Below are 17,221 nucleotides of genomic sequence, written 5' to 3' on the forward strand. Positions count from 1 at the left end.
GAGCCCTTCAAAGGACCAATTACAGACATTTTCTCATAGAGACACACTAAAGGCTATAGTTGCACTTTGGTGTCATTTTACAAGACAGTAAAATATATCTAGAAATTCAGAAGAGAGAAGAAATGGTATCTAAAGATGATTTTCTTTCCTTGAAAAACACCAATGTTATTTCTATTAAAAAATATTAAATGCAAAGACAAATGCCATATTTGAAAGTAAGGATGCAGGCAAGCAGGAGAAGTACACATTTTGGTAGACCTAACATACTCTAGAGAAGTAAACCCTTTTAAATCTGCCAGTAGCAGCTGCAAGTAAACAGAAAGCAGCTGAGTTTTGCCAACAGTACATGACTGACTAAATCTGTTGGTAATCTGATGAAAACCACAGATCTTAGTGAAAGGAATTAAGGAAGATTTTTCTTTCAAGCTTGACTCAGGCTTAATTTTAAAATACACATGGTGTGTGTGTGTATACCGATATCCTCTCAGCAGACCATATGGTATGGCGTAGCAACCTTAATGCTGAACTCATTTTCTTCCAGTTAAAGTTCAAAGCTTAAGGAAACAGTACAGAAAGTTCAAGTCTTCAGCATTTATTTGGGATTTTTTTTTTGTAGAGGAGTCATCTCTGCCATTAATCAAACACAATTTAAATGTAGTTTTGACTCGTTACTCCTTAACTCTTTATTTAGAAAAAATCCCTGGGATTCCTTTAAAAAAATAAAAACCACCACACCCCAAAACACCCCCAGTAGCCTGTAGTCCCATGCACACACCCACAAATGTATTTCACCATTTTTAGTAAGAGAATGACAGTGTTCATCTATATGGCTAAATACATGTACAACACTCCCACTGACAAAGGCACTACAGACACATGTTACTATGGAAATTTTTACAGTACTTTCCACCTAAAGATTATTATAGACAATCCTGTCCTTCTGAATCAGGTTGTGAGTCTGAGAAGAACACGGGGGCAGAGCATGACAAACAGACCTAGAAGAAACTTTAAGCTGAAAGTCCGAAAGCATTGGTAAACCAGCAAAAGCCAAGCAGGATACACCTAGCCTCCCAGGCCTCCTGCATATTAATGAGCATCACAGCTACTAAAAGTGATAAATAGAAATTTGAAACCAAGAGGTAAAGCATGCATAGGTTTCAATGAAGACAATTAGGCAGAGCTCTCTCCTGCATCACAAATATATACAGCACTTACCTACTAAAGCAGTCATGAAACGATTCATAGACAGAGGTTCCAAGTACATAGGCCCTTCATATCCTGATTCCAACTCGCTTCTCACATAATCCCTAAAAAAATAAACCCACAAACTATTAAGATCCATCCGATCAGACAAGTAGTAATTTATTAATTCCACACATATGTAACTTCCGTGTATGTCACAGTCCATTAACTAAATTACAACAAGCAATATTAGCACTACTGTCACAGCAGCCTCACTGATGTAGGCATCTGAGGCATGACTTAAAGCGAGAGAAGTATTATCTGTAATTAGACTCACTGGCATAGCTGTAAAAATCCTTTGGGACATCCAAGCTGTTCTTAGAGCATGGCCTGAAACTGCTTATTGACAAAGCCTCTTAAGCACCATTCCATTTTTAAGTATCCTTATCAAGTGTTCTTCATCCCAACAGTAATTTCTTTTCCCACCAACTCCAAGTGAAAAAAAAATTGAGAGCTTGACAAAGAGGTCTTCTAATTTAACGGTTACAGTATTTTGCACCTAACAATCTGCACTGAGTTTAAAAACAGGTATGAAGGAAGTGATAGCCATGAACAGAGTTGCTTCATAATCATTTTATCCAACACGATACAGAAGTTTAGCTCTATCCTGGGAAACAAGGGTGACCAACCAGATACCCTCAAACTGATAGACTGCTATTGACAGATACAGTGAGACAGTCTGGAAATCCAACAGGGTATTTGTAATTTCTCTATGGAAAGGTTCAGGCAACCACAGAAAAAGGAAGAACCTGAGAGGACTGGGTACTCTTCTGCTTTTGGTCATCACTCACCAGCTCTGCATTCAAGCAGGCTAGCATACGTAACAGCAATATAACTCAAATACGAACTTCATGCTGAGAGCAAGCATTCCACACTTTGAGAAGGGAATCCTGGAGCAGAACAGCAGTGATTCTCCAGTGGCTCCTTTTTCTGCACTGTCCTGTGACCCTTCCTTCTCCACTCCAGGATCGCTGCTGCTCCACCTTGACTATGACAGAACCAACTACACCACCAGCAGCACAACTAACCCTGTGCTCAAATCTGGCTGATACTGCCCAGTCATTCACGTCTATCTGCATCACGTCCCGGGAATGCCAGAAAGACACGATCTGACCCTGCATGGAGCTAGTGGAGCCTGTTTGCTTGAGGGAGATGGCATTTCATTTATTACGTATTTATCTGTATCAGTGAAGCAAGCCACACTTGCTGGGAACAGATGCAGTCAAAGTATGGCAACCAGTACAGGAAACCACAACCAATACAAGAATTTCTCTCTTTGTTTCAAGTGCAGAAAAACATGCAACTCTGACACTGGAAGCAATCACTTCTCCCCAGAAATGTGGAAATATACCCTTCTGGTATTAGCTTGCTACCCCAAGCTTCAGTATTCACATATTCATTTGCAAAGAATCTCTGGAATTCAAGACATAAATCTCTAAGCACGAAAACAAACACTTCAAAGCCCGCTCTTCATAGCTGACAACCCTGCCTACTCACTGCAGCTTTTCACGTGTCATCATATATGCAAGGTATGTTGAAATGGGTTCTTTAGACTGTAACCTACAATTAAAAACAGGAGGACTGAAAAGGAACCTAAGATGACTGGTTCTAGATGGAACTTCCCCCCTGTTATCAAGGTACAGCTAAGCACAAGGCTTTTTCCCACCTTACATCATCAATGTGGATGTAATCTTTGGGACAAAGTTGGGTACTTGTTCTTATTTATTTCATATGAATCTACTGAAAGCACTTGCTGAAAGCACCAGCAACACGAACAGGATAATCCATCAGAGTTACAAAGGGAGAAAAAAATAACACCATTTGCAACATGCTGAAGATGGCTTTTTGTATTAGTAACATCATGCTCCATCCTCCAATTTAGGGTAAAAAACACTGGCTATTTCTAAACTGCTAGAAGGAAAGCAGTGAAGACATCAAGTTTCTTCTAGATCTGATAGGAAACAGGTTACAAAATCATCCAGGATATCAACTGTAGCAAGATGATCTTACCCAACTTAGTTAAGACACACCAACAAAGCTGCACTTAACAGTTGCTTCTTCAACACCAGGAACGTGCCTAGAAATGACCCAAATTCCTTCAAGCTACATTTCTTGCTGTTGTATATCTGATTTGGTCAACTGCAGAGATCTGTACTTGGCTTAATTCTTTAAGTAACTCTCATGAACGGAGTTTTAGACCCACCAGCCTGGAGAAGCAATGTTTTAAGATCTCCTAATTTTTTTAAACAGTATTTGTAGATGATGTCTGAATAAGGAAAGCCAAAGCAATGATTCTCTTATTACCAGCACAAACACAAGGATCTTTTGGCACAGACACCAATCAGAAGATGCCTTGAACAGCTGCAGTGCCATACAAGATGCTGAGAAGAGCAAGTGCCTGCACTCAATTTTAATCAATTAAAGCTGTATTAAGCTGCAGCTTTTACATTTGAGAATTGTTCACTTTACTGCAGCAATGTAAGAAAACAAGAATGCTAAAATCATTATTTACTAGTTAATGAAATGACAAACTACATTATTACTTTAGAAAATGAGGTTATAAGAATAAAGCTTAGATCAGATTGCCTGCTGCTCATTCTATAGACGTATTCCCAGCCTTGTCTAATCAAACCGCTGGACTGTTAACATATACTCATGAACTAATGACTAACATTGCTCTAAAAAGGTGTAGAGATGCAGTACTTCACACAGTTTCTCGTTACTGAAAGTGCAGAAAGGTCTGCTGTTATTACAAATATGCTTTGTAATGGAATGACATATGGCACAGTGGTTATCTGACCTAATTGACTCATATTGCTGACATTTACTCTGGCTGATTAATCTCTGCCATCAACATCAAACACATTCTCACAGGTTTTAAATGTCTACGGACAACCCTGGTGCATTTTAAGATTATCGATAAAAAACAATTCAGTCTATTGCTCCCCCTCTCCATCTTCTTATTCCAAGTTCTGTGAGGCACAACGTAACAAAACTGCAAAACGTGAAATAATGACATAGATTAAATTTTTTAGCATTAAGAGTGTATTTAATTGCATCATTCCTTTCCTGCATAACTGCATCATGCATATTCCTAAATTTTATTGCTACTGGGGAAAAGAATCATGATCCTTTGAAGCAAGACATGTGTGCAAGCTACAAATAAAATAAAACCATCATCCATTTTCCTTGCCAGGAGCAGCAGCATCCTGTTTTTTAAAGCTGACTTCTCCATTTTCCATAACCAGATGGTGCATTATCTCCACCCAAATTGCCAGGTTAACACGCCACATACAAATGTAGCATCTTCTTAGATTCTCCACGTGTTCACAAACATTACCTAATCAATCTTTACACATCAAGTAATTCTCAGTCTTGCAGGTAAGGAACAAACACTTAAGAAGTTAGGTGACTTGTCAAGGTCACATAGACCTGGAAGTCTGAAGTCAGAGCTTAACTATAAAATTCAGATGATCTTATTCCCAGACTTGCAGCTCAACTGCAAGCTATTTCTGGGGTGGAAAAAAAGCACTGAAAGCCTAGTCTTTCAACAGCTCAGAATTTCCAGGACACTGCAGAGTCACAAGTGCCAGCTGATTCTGGTCTTGTTCTATAATCTGCATTAACCAAAATGGCCTCCATATAAGACCTCTTCATCTGTCTTAAACAGCATCCCAACTGGTAGTGCACGCAAGCAAATTCACTGGAAGTTTTCATCTCTAAGCAGAATTAACACACACAGAACAGTTTGCACAGATGACCTACTGTATGTCTCAGTATGATCAGCCTGCTAAACAGAAACATCACTTGGAATTGGATAGCTTTGGCAACAAAAGGAATAGCTCCACTAACATAGTTGTGTGTTACACTTTACTATTTTCAATATGAAAACTAATGAGGTTCAAAAATTCTTTTGAAAAGCTAATTCAAGTGTCACTCCCCACACTGTACAAAGGCTGATGCCGAGAACCCCTTGCACAGTGCTTCCTTCCAAACCAAGTCAGTCTTGTGCCCAGGGAATGGGTAAGCTCACTCAAAAGTGTTAGCTACTACATTTGCTTTGCAAAATAGCTAGGGAATACTGCTGGGCTATTTGAATCCAAGACATCTTTTAATTAAATATATTTTTTGTGCCAGTTGATGCAGGATTTAATTAAAGTCTTTATTAACTCACTCCAGAAGCATCCAATAGAGAAAGCTCAGTACACGTACAGTGAACAGTCCAAGCAATAGTTATCTAACACGTTTCAGTGAAGTCTGTAAACTCTGAAGCCCCACAGAGCAACAGAAGTCACAATTTACACTGCACAGACACACAAACGGTTTTGAAACCACAGAGCTATCCCTTAATGTTATCAACCAAAATCCATACCATCTCCCTTTCTCTTAAAAAAAAGTAAAGATCCAGAATGGTATAAAGATCTCTAGCTCCAAATGTTCTGGACCAAAGCCCTGTATCTGATGTGTACTTCTTACTAGCTTTATTTTTATTGCAACACAAGTTATTAGGAAAAGCAACCTAAATATTATTTAATACGTAAGCCTTCAACCCTGTAAGAAGCACGCACAAACTCTACCTATAAAAACTCAGGATGATAAAAACCCTCTTTCCTTCCCACCCAGGCAATGAGGCCATCATTCCCCTCTTGCACCCTCAGACATTCAGGAAATCATTAACTGCAACTCCAACAGCCACAGCAGTGACCTGAGTCACCACGGAACCTTCATTAACGCAGCAAGGGAGAGATACTCCACAAATGCTTTAGGACAACAATTTTGATGCAGAAATAACAAATCTTACTTAAAACAATCAAAAGCACATTTTTAAATGTTACCCATCAGCAGGCACCTAAAGAAATCAGGCTCCAGTCCCTATTTTCAAACCTTCCCATGTACAGCCATTAATCTGATGGCACCCTCTTTGGTTCCAACTAAACTTCCTGCCATATGACAGTTTACACTGGCGTTCAACAGATTTAGCTGGAGATGATGATCAACTGTCTTGCCCAACTCAGGAGTTCTTCAGCCCCTTGCTCTGCATTGTAGATCCATTTTTTTTTTTTTTAATAATATATTTTGCAATGAAAACAAGGAATGAATTTAAGCATAAATTCCACTACTACTTTACTTTTACCACCTTTCATGTCTCTTTCCTCTCCCATCATAGGTGTCAGAAAACTACAAGCAATGCCCTGTCTGCTTTGTAGAATACTCCAGTGTTGAAAGCATGTTAGCTGAACCACAAGTAACTCAAGATTACGACATCAGAGCCCACACTGAGTCTTGTGGTGTTTTCCCTCCTCAGATAAATGGACGTTACGCTTTACAGATCTGTAACTCAAAATTCCTTTTAAGTCAATGAACATACATCAGAACTACCCGACTGCATATTTAATCCTGTAAACTTTTTCAAGACAAAGAACAGCAAGACATATTTAGGTGTCTGGTATAGAAAAGAGGCCTCCACATAATCAGACCTATCCCATTTATACAAGATATTAACAAAATATCAGTCATTTTTCCAATTCCAAAACCAAGCTAACAAAATTAATCCATTTATTCTTACCTGGAAATTTGGTGCCCAGCATAAAGCAGCAGTGCAGTCAAAAAGTACAGGTAAAGCTGAACCAGGTGTTGCCTTGGTAAAGTAAGGAGTACAACACTTAAGATGTAACCTGCAACAAAAAGCAGTGTTTGAAATTTCAAAATAACACTATCTAATCCCAAATCTCTTAATATGAATGAACATTCAAGTTATTCAGATCTCTTTAACCACCTTTGTTTTAATTTATTTTTAAAATTCAAGTACCTACACTTTCCTCTCAAAACACAGCCTTTTTTTTCCCCCCTCCCCTTAACAGAAACAGCTCTACCAGCTTCTGTAAGATGACATCCAGATGTCAAGAAGTGGACTTGATCCACAGTATTTTAACAAGGCTTAATTAACATAACCTATGTAACAAAGGGAAAACAGGCTCCGTCTTCTTCCAAGTGACAGCACGTTTCAGTGTGGCACAGAAAAAAGGCTATCCATCCAATAAACTCAGTCAACTAACATAAACAACCCTTTTCTTCAAGCAGAGGACACAGAGAACACCTTTCCATGCTGATTAGCATTACATATTTTAATTCTTCCACTATATCTTCATCGTTTAAAGACACTTTGCATGTCCATAATTTGAGATGGGGACACATCGGCTGTCCTCCATGCTAGTCATATGAAAGTGCATTCAAGCTGTCAGCATTGAATAAATCAAGGACAAGACTCAGCACAGCCCAGGATTTTTAGGCATTGACACCAGCAGTTCCTTCACTTCTTGTTAGCATTTAGTAAGACTGTGGAAAAACACTTGATGCAGATACAGCATTACTCTTCAAGAACACAGCCTGGCTGCTCAGCAGCCTCTCCAACAAGCAGAACACTGATCCTTTTCACACCTGATCCCATCATGGTATTTATATAAAGCAGTACTTTGAAGTCCACTACTGGGTGGTACATGCCCATCCTCTTCTCCTTCCTAGACCGACTGCAGGTCAAAAACCCAGCACATGGTGTCCTCACTATTCTTTATTTCTGAGCTCTCCACCACAATGCAGCACACTCATGCTCTTTCTGAAAGTCAGCTTAAGTGCCTGGCACTGAAATCCATTTAGAAAAAAAACCAAACAACAACCAACCACCACCAGCAACAGCCAACAACTCCCTGCAGCTAAGAACAAAACACTACAGAAGAACTTAACCCTGACACTTAGAGATATACTAGTCATGTCACATTTAAAGTTTCATCCATCTATTCAGCAACACTGGGCACATCCTTTTCAACCCAGTTAGTTTATACTTTGAGCTTTTAAAAAATACTTAAGAAAATAACGTGACTCTAGATTAAGCACTCATGTGGGACATGAGTGGGACAACCAGCTTGGGAACACACTATGTTCCAATATTTGAAAAAGATAGAGTCAATATTTATGTAGAAATATTTCAAGGCTGTTTAATATCTGCCACATACAATAAGCCATCTCTGTAAAATTCTACCAGTAGTTAGGTCTTCAAAAAGGTAACACGCCACACGCTCCCAGAAAAGGCATCAGACCCACAGTATGCCAAGCAAAGATCAATTCAGACACGACAGATAGTAGGAGTGATGATAGAAAAAGCCTATTTACTTACCTTTTAAAAATATAAATATATAATTTACATGTTAAACTTTAAAGGTAATTTTTCAAGTACTTTGATAATGTAGATGTGACAAGTTGCACATTGTCTGAGGATCTGCCTTTTCAAAAGCTGAAATAATTGATAGTTTCTGTGATTAAAATGAAATATCATACAAATCACCATGCCTAGTTTCTGTCCAGTATCCATCTGACCATTTACAAAAAGGATCAGAGGGATAGAATACCTCTCCTATAAGGAAGAACTGAGAATTGGGGTTCTTCAGCCTGGAGAAGAATAGGCTCCAGGGAGATCTCACCGTGGCCTTTCAGTACTTACAGGGGGTTTATAAGAAACATGGGGACAGACTTTTTAATAGGGCTGGTAGCGACAGGACAAGGGGTAATGGTTTTAAACTAAAAGAGGGTAGATTCAAACTAGATGTAAGGAAGAAATTGTTTATGTTGAGGGTGGTGAAACACTGGACAGGTTGCCCAGAGAGCCTGTAGATGCCCCATCCCTGGCAACATCCAAGATCAGGTTGGACCAGGCTCTGAGCACCCTGCTCTAGTTGAATATATCCCTGCTTACTGAAGGGGGCTGGACTAGATGGCCTCTAAAGTCCCTTCCAACCCAAACCAGCCTGTGATTTTTATTTTGTGCTTTTTAAAGGGGCCTGAAACACAATACTACAATAGCTTCCTTCTAGCAACTGTTTTATATGGAATAACATGCTTCTAGTTAATAAAACACAACAGATGTTCTACATTGTGGGTTTGCTTAGCAAACACCTGTATTTTATAGAATTCACCTTTGCTAGTCACCACGTTCCTTCTACCAAATACGCAAATGACAAGAGCAGGAACTCTTCAGCAGAACCTCCCTAACGAAATTTAACTAGTTTGGACCACACCACAGCATCACAAGCCAGCTCCAGCAACTCTCACACCATCTGCAGACATTCTTAACACCTTGTCTCTGACGTATTCACCACCTTCCCCTGATTGCTTAGTTAGGGACAATTCTCTCTGCAGAACAACCCACGTGGCACAACCATGTATCATTCCAGCACTTGAGTCGAGTATCTAAACCCTCCTTCCCACTGTAGCCCATGACTCACCTTCAGGTGGAGAACCAAATGGAGTTTATTATGCAGTCTTTTATTCCTCTGTTACTCTATAAATAGACTAAGAATACCTGTTTACTGTAGCTGCATTTAAGCTCTGCCATCTTTTTTACCTTATTCTATCACATGAAAGTCTGCTCCTTGGCCGCATGATATACTTGAGCACAAGGACAATTTCTGTAAAAGGAAGACACTCTGGAGGGCAATAACTGCACTCCAAAACAGCCATGTTACACTGGAGTATTTTAGAACTGACTGAAGTGCATCTTCTCTACATGTTCACAACTTCAACTAAAATATAGCAGGATACGCTGAAGGTGAGAAGGACATGTCCAAATGTAAATCAAAAGATGACAAGATTACTATCACGTTGGTGCCTTTTTGAACAGAGGGCTTCCATACAGCACAGATGCTCATAACACTGCACAGGGCAGCAGCACAAGGCAGCCAAGGTTACTGCAGAAGCTTGAGCAACAAACTCGGTCCTCATGAGTTTGGGCTAGAATTTAAATGTTCACTTTGAAGCAGCTGTTTGCTCTAATTGTTAAGATTTTGAAGAGGGGGGAGAGTGAGAGACATTTAAAGTAGTTCCCTTTCGTTCTTATTTACAGTTCCCTCTTGTGACTTGGTGAGAGATATCGACACACTTCATACTGCAATATTTGCATTTTTGCTGCAGAGGCCCTATTCCCAAAGTGGCACCAACCTCATTTTTATCAACGACGCCTCTGCCAAAAGAAAAAGCAAATAATTAATTACCAAACTGTCTCACTGCAGAAGAAAAGGACGACGAACTCAAATTCAGACATACTAGCAGTAATATTCTATTCCCTTTGTTCTTGCCCAGACAAATGATGTAATTAGTGTATGGCGTAAACGAGATTCTAGTTCAAAACAAAGGATCAGAAAAAGAAATTTCTCACAACAGGATTCTCATCTAAATCACTACAGTCTGCTTTCATTCGCACCTGCTCTGTCAGAAGAAAACATGATGTTTAGAACATATATCCCTTCGGAGAGAATCTCCACAGAAGGATTTACAGTTTGACAAACTGTCATCTTCCTGAGTAACCTTTAGACATGGGTTCACAGTAACTAATACCCACTTCCATCCAAAGCTTTCTGAGCTTTACGTCTGCACTGAGCGCTCCTCTCCCCTGATTTAGGCCATGCATGCTCTTGTCACTCTTGAGACTCGGTGTATTGTCCCTTTTAACTCACCAATCATAGAATCATAGAATGGTTAGGGTTGGAAGGGACCTTAAAGATCATCTAGTTCCACCCCCCCTGCCATGGGCAGGGACCCCTTCCACTAGACCAGGTTGCTCAAAACCACATCCAGCCTGGCCTTGAAGACATCCAGGGAGGGGCCATCCACAACATCTCTGGGCAACCTGTTCCAGTGCCTCACCACCCTCTCTGTGAAGAATTTCTTCCTGACATCTAATCTAAACCTCCCTGATTTCAATTTATACCCATTACCCCTTGTCCTATCACTACAGGCTCTTGTAAAAAGTCCTCTCCCAGCACCCTTGTAGGCCCCCTTCAGATACTGGAAAGCTGCAATGAGGTCTCCTCGGAGCCTCCTCTTCTCCAGCTGAACAAGCCCAGTTCTCCCAGCCTTTCGTCATAGGAGAGGTGCTCCAGCCCTCTGATCATCTTCATTTCTGTTTAAGAGTAAGCAGCAGGGTCTGTGAAGCCCACTTCCTGCCCTCGTAAAGAAACCAGCCTAACACACTTTCAAAAAAAAAGTTAAAGGCAAGAGCATAAACTCTTTCCTAAATACAGCAGTAGAGTGCTAGTGCTAGGCCACCAAGAAACAGAATTGCAGCCTCATGCTTCCAGCTATAAAGAGCACTATGGAAGACCCATTCTGCCAACCTTACAAATACGGACCCACTAGCTCAGTATCTATTCAGGAACACAAGGAAGGAGAGAACTTCTACGGCCTCTTGTACAAGATGGTACAGATTTGGGCCCCACTGGAGAAAATAAATTGTGACGACAATAAGAGGCAGAAAAGCTAAGTTAAACATTACTGAACAAGAACACATGTATTAACTAGCTCATGACCTCATTTACAGCTTGTTGATTCAGCTAGATGAAAACCTCTCGCTGTGCAATGCTCATTGTTACAGTAAGCAGCAGCTCACAGACTGCCTTTCAGCAGTCTCTCTATTTCCATACCACCAAGGTGTTTCCCAGCTTCTCTCACCCCATATTACATCTTTGCCGACTCAGGTGTCGGAGTTTTACTGACGTACTGCATTCAACGGAGGCTTCTGGAACATGATCAAAGCTGCAACCCATCCACTTCATGAAACATTTTAGCGTTCATTTGCATGATTACAGATCCCTTGTGTCCACTTCACATTATTGCTCAAAGTTTCCTGCAGGCTCAGTCTAAAAATGAGAACTTTGCACATGAAAAAGTTTGTAACATTTCTTAATAAAACCACACCATGTCTTGGACACTGCTTCTGCAGAGGCTTGCCAAGGAAATGCTGCCCCAGAAAGAAAAGCAGCTGTATATGCTGGATACTACAAAGTGAGGGATTCAAATCTTTTGAGTGCCCAAAAGTAATAGTGCAATTACTTAGATTCGACCAAGAAATCAATCTGAGTGACCCTAACTTCCCACTCCCCCATATTCTCCGAGAGTAAAGGGCTCATTTTACAAAGACTTGCAAAGCAACTTGCTGTGAAGCAGCGAGTCTTGATGGTATGCTGTGGCTCTCGACTCCTGCCTCTCCCGACACAACGCAGGATCAGTGCGCTGTGTTAGCCATTTCATTTCAGCCTAACCCTTGACTCGCCACATTCCAGTTTATTCACAAAACTATCTGGCCACAACATACAAGTACCAATAACACAGGACAGGCTTCACTAAGACCATATGTCATATGGCAGAAGTAGTGTAACAACAACTGGCACCTTTATTTTCAGTGTGTCTAATTCTCAGAGTGGTTACACAACAATTTGCACAGGGATTTAATAAACTGTCTATGTCTAAAGCATCTAAAGAGGTGATGATTTTGAAAAGATACCCTTTCAAGCTCACAGCATTCTAGGGCATGATGCAGAAGTTACCAGGAGGATTCTGTGGCCTGTTCCAGAAAGAACCCTAACCACCACTTGTTTTTAAGTCACTTGAAAGGAGAGCAAACCTCTTGTACATTGTCAATTCATATTAAGCATCCTTTGAAGGATAACTCAGCCAAATGGGGTCTTCTGAATGGAGTGGTTCATCTATGCTGTCCTGAGAGCGAGACTAGTTCTTCGTTTACAAGAGGCACTACCATACAGACCCTCTGCCACCAATTTACAAGAGAAAAGACTAGTTCTTCGTTTACTACCATACAGACCCTCTGCCACCAGGCAGAATGACTTCTCCTGCATGAGAGGTGGCTCATGCATAACGCACACCACTGAAACTAGCAAGCCATTCAGAGAGCACTTAATGCCAAAATCCCCACCAGTCTTGAGCAGGCACTGAGGCACCAGTACTAGCACCACAAAGGGTGCCTGTCTCACCACTACTGACTGTTCAAAGCACCACATGCACAGTGGGCTTTAAGATGTATTCCATTTTTGGGTAGTGATGTCTTTGCATGGCAGTGCCAAAGCACTGCTCTTCCTCACCCTCCCACTCAGCCAGAGCTGCCCAAAACAAATGTTACTCACTTCAAGAAGTTCTGTACTTAGAGGTAACATGGTCAATATTTTGCCCATCGGAAAGTATGTTGAAAAATTAGTTCTACTGAGAAAGCACACATCTAAACATACTTGCACACAAGGAAAATAGTATTTACCCAGTCATGGCACAGTGCAACTACAAACAGATCAGAAATCCTGTTATCAACACCTGTATGTCTCCACATTTCAGTGAAAACAATGCCAACAAAACAATTTACTCATTAGTGGGGTACAGCCACCAGTTTCAACAGCTGTTTCTTAAGTTTTTAAATGCATAACAGATTGGGTACTGGAAGTATAAATAATCCAAGAACTGAGTTCTTTACAGAGATTTGCAGTATTGTCTGAACAACTAAAAATGGACTTTTGATTCTAGTTCCGCCATATGATTCAGAGGTTGTTTCCATAATACAGAATACCTAATGATCAGAGTTCTGGGACTAATTACCATCATGGAGATCCTGAAGAGTACTAGAAAAGAGCACAGAAGTGGAAGTGTAAAGATATAAACAGTGACAATGTATTCTGAATTATGAACACAAATTGTTATGCTGTCATGAGACCGGTACTCAGTCAAGCAGACCTCAACTTTAAGCGTTTCCTTTCAAGCAAACTGCTATTGGCTTCCCCAAACCACCCCACTCCTTTTTTTTTTTGTAATAAAAGGTGATTCAGGTTGCCAGAAAGAGATACCAGCTTTATACAGGAAAGTTACCTGAAAGCATCCATATGCTGAGAAAGCTGCTTACTGAAAGCCTATGGAAGCAGTGTAGGAATTTGTCAGTCTCTAGAGCTGGAAAGAGAACAAAGGGAATGCTGTATTTTGAGCACGGAATACTCTCTAGCCTCTTCTCTGTCTAACAACTGCAACATACACTGCATTTAATCCAAGAAGAGAATACGAAGATACAGTAAATTTTTTAAGACCTAAAGACCAAGTCCAAGTCATAAAATAGCATTTTGTTAAAAATAGCTGCATTTTAAAATAGTAGCACTCAGAACATGGTTCTACTACCCATTTATCTAAATGCTGCTGGCAGGAGGGAGACCAAAGTCATGGGACAGCAAACTCAGGGATGCTGAATCTGAGCAGCACTTCATCTCTGTATGCATTAAGTGTGTTTACACGTTTAGTCATGCAACTTCTTCTCACAATTTTGGGAAATTTGTTTCTGGAATGCATCAACAGTTTCTTTCTTCACACTGAAGCTTCACATGGCATTTCTTACTGTGTTTGTATCGGAGTACTGCATTTTTTCTCTTAAGAGAAAAACCACAACAAAAAGGCAATCCAAATAAAGTATCTTCTAATTAACGCACAAAAGCTTAAAGAGAAGTGAGCAGCCCAAAGAGAGCAATCAGCAAACACAGGATGGCAGCAAATTCAGGCTTCTCCCTCAAGCCTCCTTTTTAAAGGCAGCATTGGTAACAAGAAGTTCACACCTAGCAAGTGATGTGACCAAGTGATTAAGGTAATAACTTCACAGTTCAAGAAACTGCGAATACAAAGAGGGCTGTGAAAGATGACACACCTTCCACCTATTCCAAGTATTTAAACAGTTTCCTTATGTTTTCCTAATATTTTTGTTTGGTTTAGTAATGACAAAGAATATAATGTTCCTATATATAAAGAGTTCATATATATAAGTTCAAGATATAGAACTGCTTTTATTTTTACTCCTAGGTAAGAAAATACTATGTATTTAGCGCAATTCTGTGCCTCTATCGTGACAACGATGTAAATTCCAAGCTTGACTATGATTACAGGTTCAGCTCACTACTCTCCCCGTCTCCCATCTAACTCGGAGTATTTATCAGTTAGCACAAACCGCACTACTTAGATCTTCATAGGAGGAAATGACGTAGTTTCAACTGTTTCCACCTTCTTCATCAAACGAATGAAAAGAGAAGTGACCGTTTCCTCAGAATTACACTACAGTGCAGAATTCAACACTGAAGCCAGGCAGTAGCAGAGTGTGCTAGTCAACCCTACACAGAGGTTTGAGATAGAAGCCGTTTTAGATAGCACAGATCCTTCCTGAAGGAGAAACTACTCTGAACTCACACAAACCAATTTTTATGAAGCCACATTATACCTATAACAGTTGTGGACAAAAAAAGTTGGTTTGCTTTCTAAGCTTCTTTGCTCCCCAGATCCTTACAGAGTGGTACGGGTTGGAAGGGACCTCTAGAGATCATGTAGTCCAACCCCCAACCTGGTAACAAATGGCATATCAGCTGTTGGAATTCTGTCTGGTAATACAGCACACTGTACACCAGTGTATCACATGCTACTCCTCTGCCAGCCTGTCTGGATAGGTTATCAATGAAAAAAGTTAAGTAGGATGACTTGGGAGTATTTGAAAAAGAGTCCTGAGACAGTACTGCCTATTGACAAGATAAGACTAAACACTCCAGGAAGAACTACAGAACTCACTTGCATTCACAGGTCATATTTGCAAAGCAGGCTTATAATTCAGGATTTTTCAATACTCAGAAAAAAGCGCATATGTGTATTTTATTGTATTTTAAAAGATGGCATGAAAGAGATCATTGAACCAAACCTTTCGTGGGACTCCTTTCAGAGGACAAGAATTTTACTATTTTGAATATAACTTCTCATTGAATATCACTAGTACATGCACTTGAATTTGTGTTGAAACCACATTTTTTCTGACTCTTGTTTGTTTTTACAGATATCCAGTATATACGGCAAACTAAAAAAAATAAAAATCAAGTACACAGGTCAGATCCTTTTAATTCCAAGTATCTCTAGTAATTTTAAACTAAGTCTTCAGTGAATTCTCTGGCAAGTGTCCTGTAAGACTGGGTATGATGAATCAAGTTTTAAGCTTGAGGAGATCCTATGACCATAAAGCGAACTGCCACACGGAAAGAACAAAAATGTTTCAGCCAGAGACATTCCATAACTGTTGCTTACCTAAGTTTGATGCTTGTCTTTTTAAACATGACTAACAAAAGTAGGGAAGTTTTCAGAAGTGAAAAAAACAGTTCTAATGGTGATACTAGAAGGTAATTCGTATGCGGGAAATCAGCATCATGAAATAAAGCAACATAACACAGACTTTATACACAGGAGTTGCAGGCCACCGCAGGCCTTTTACACTGCCGAAACAGTAACCACAGTGCCATTTGACAGATAAAGTTCATAAACACAATTACTTTCCATTCTTTCTATATGAAATTTATCTATTTACATTCAACAATTCTAACCAGAAATTTATCTCTGCTGTTTGCACTGCTTTATGCATATTTAGTTAAATTTCATGCAGTTGGACTTGCGGTTGAGTGGTTATCAGGACTGACTGTTTTCTTTCACTAAAGCAGATAAGGAACGTTTCATGAAAAGATATGAAAGCAAAAAGCTGTATCAAAGGACAAACTGTGTCCCAGAGTCTTTTATTACACTCCCAGTACTGCCAACTGGAACACGAATCACACTAACACCTCACTTCACTTGATCAAAACAAGTGGCTTTTTCAAACTTTAAGTCAAATGGATGGAAGAAAAAGAGCCTATTTAAACAGAAAAGATATTCCTGGTAACCTCCAGTTCTGAGCACACTTCTGACTTCAGATCCTTACCTCCAGAAAACAGTTCACTATATCAAGATTGGTAGAGTTTAGAGTTTATTGATTTTTATGGCGCTCTAATCAAATTGTTCCTTGAGCACCTGCCTGAGATAGATGCACCCAATTTCTAAGCTGCCAGCAGCACTTCTGTGATACGGTATCTTACACTGCCTATATAAGAAATGTAGTGATTGTTTGATACTGCAAAGCTGCCACGGCATTTGCTGACACCTTGTTTCCTAACTGCAAATATGAACAGTGGGGTTTTTTTGTAAGTAACAGATTAGCACGTTGAAACATATCCATGGTAAGTTATTCAAATTACACACTGGCAGTTAATTTCCCCCAACATATCTTCAAAGCAGCTTAATTTCCCAAACTGGTAGAAAATTACTTTGTTTTCCCTAC

At 39.9% G+C, this 17,221-nt stretch overlaps 1 protein-coding gene across 1 annotated transcript in view; it reads right to left on the minus strand.

The window, feature by feature from the left end:
* The window catches only part of RNF145 (ring finger protein 145), a 36,559-nt gene that overhangs the window by 17,277 nt on the left and 2,061 nt on the right, over positions 1 to 17,221 (minus strand). Inside the window, exons 2-3 of the mRNA XM_010147037.1 lie at positions 6,809 to 6,917; positions 1,216 to 1,307 (exon numbers count right to left, since the gene is read on the minus strand). Of these exons, the coding sequence (XP_010145339.1) occupies positions 1,216 to 1,307; positions 6,809 to 6,917 (201 nt within the window). The remainder of the gene's footprint in view (positions 1 to 1,215; positions 1,308 to 6,808; positions 6,918 to 17,221) is intronic.

The sequence above is a fragment of the Eurypyga helias genome, unplaced genomic scaffold (assembly GCF_000690775.1).
Source record: "Eurypyga helias isolate BGI_N326 unplaced genomic scaffold, ASM69077v1 scaffold852, whole genome shotgun sequence".
NCBI classification, from domain to species: Eukaryota; Metazoa; Chordata; class Aves; order Eurypygiformes; family Eurypygidae; genus Eurypyga; species Eurypyga helias.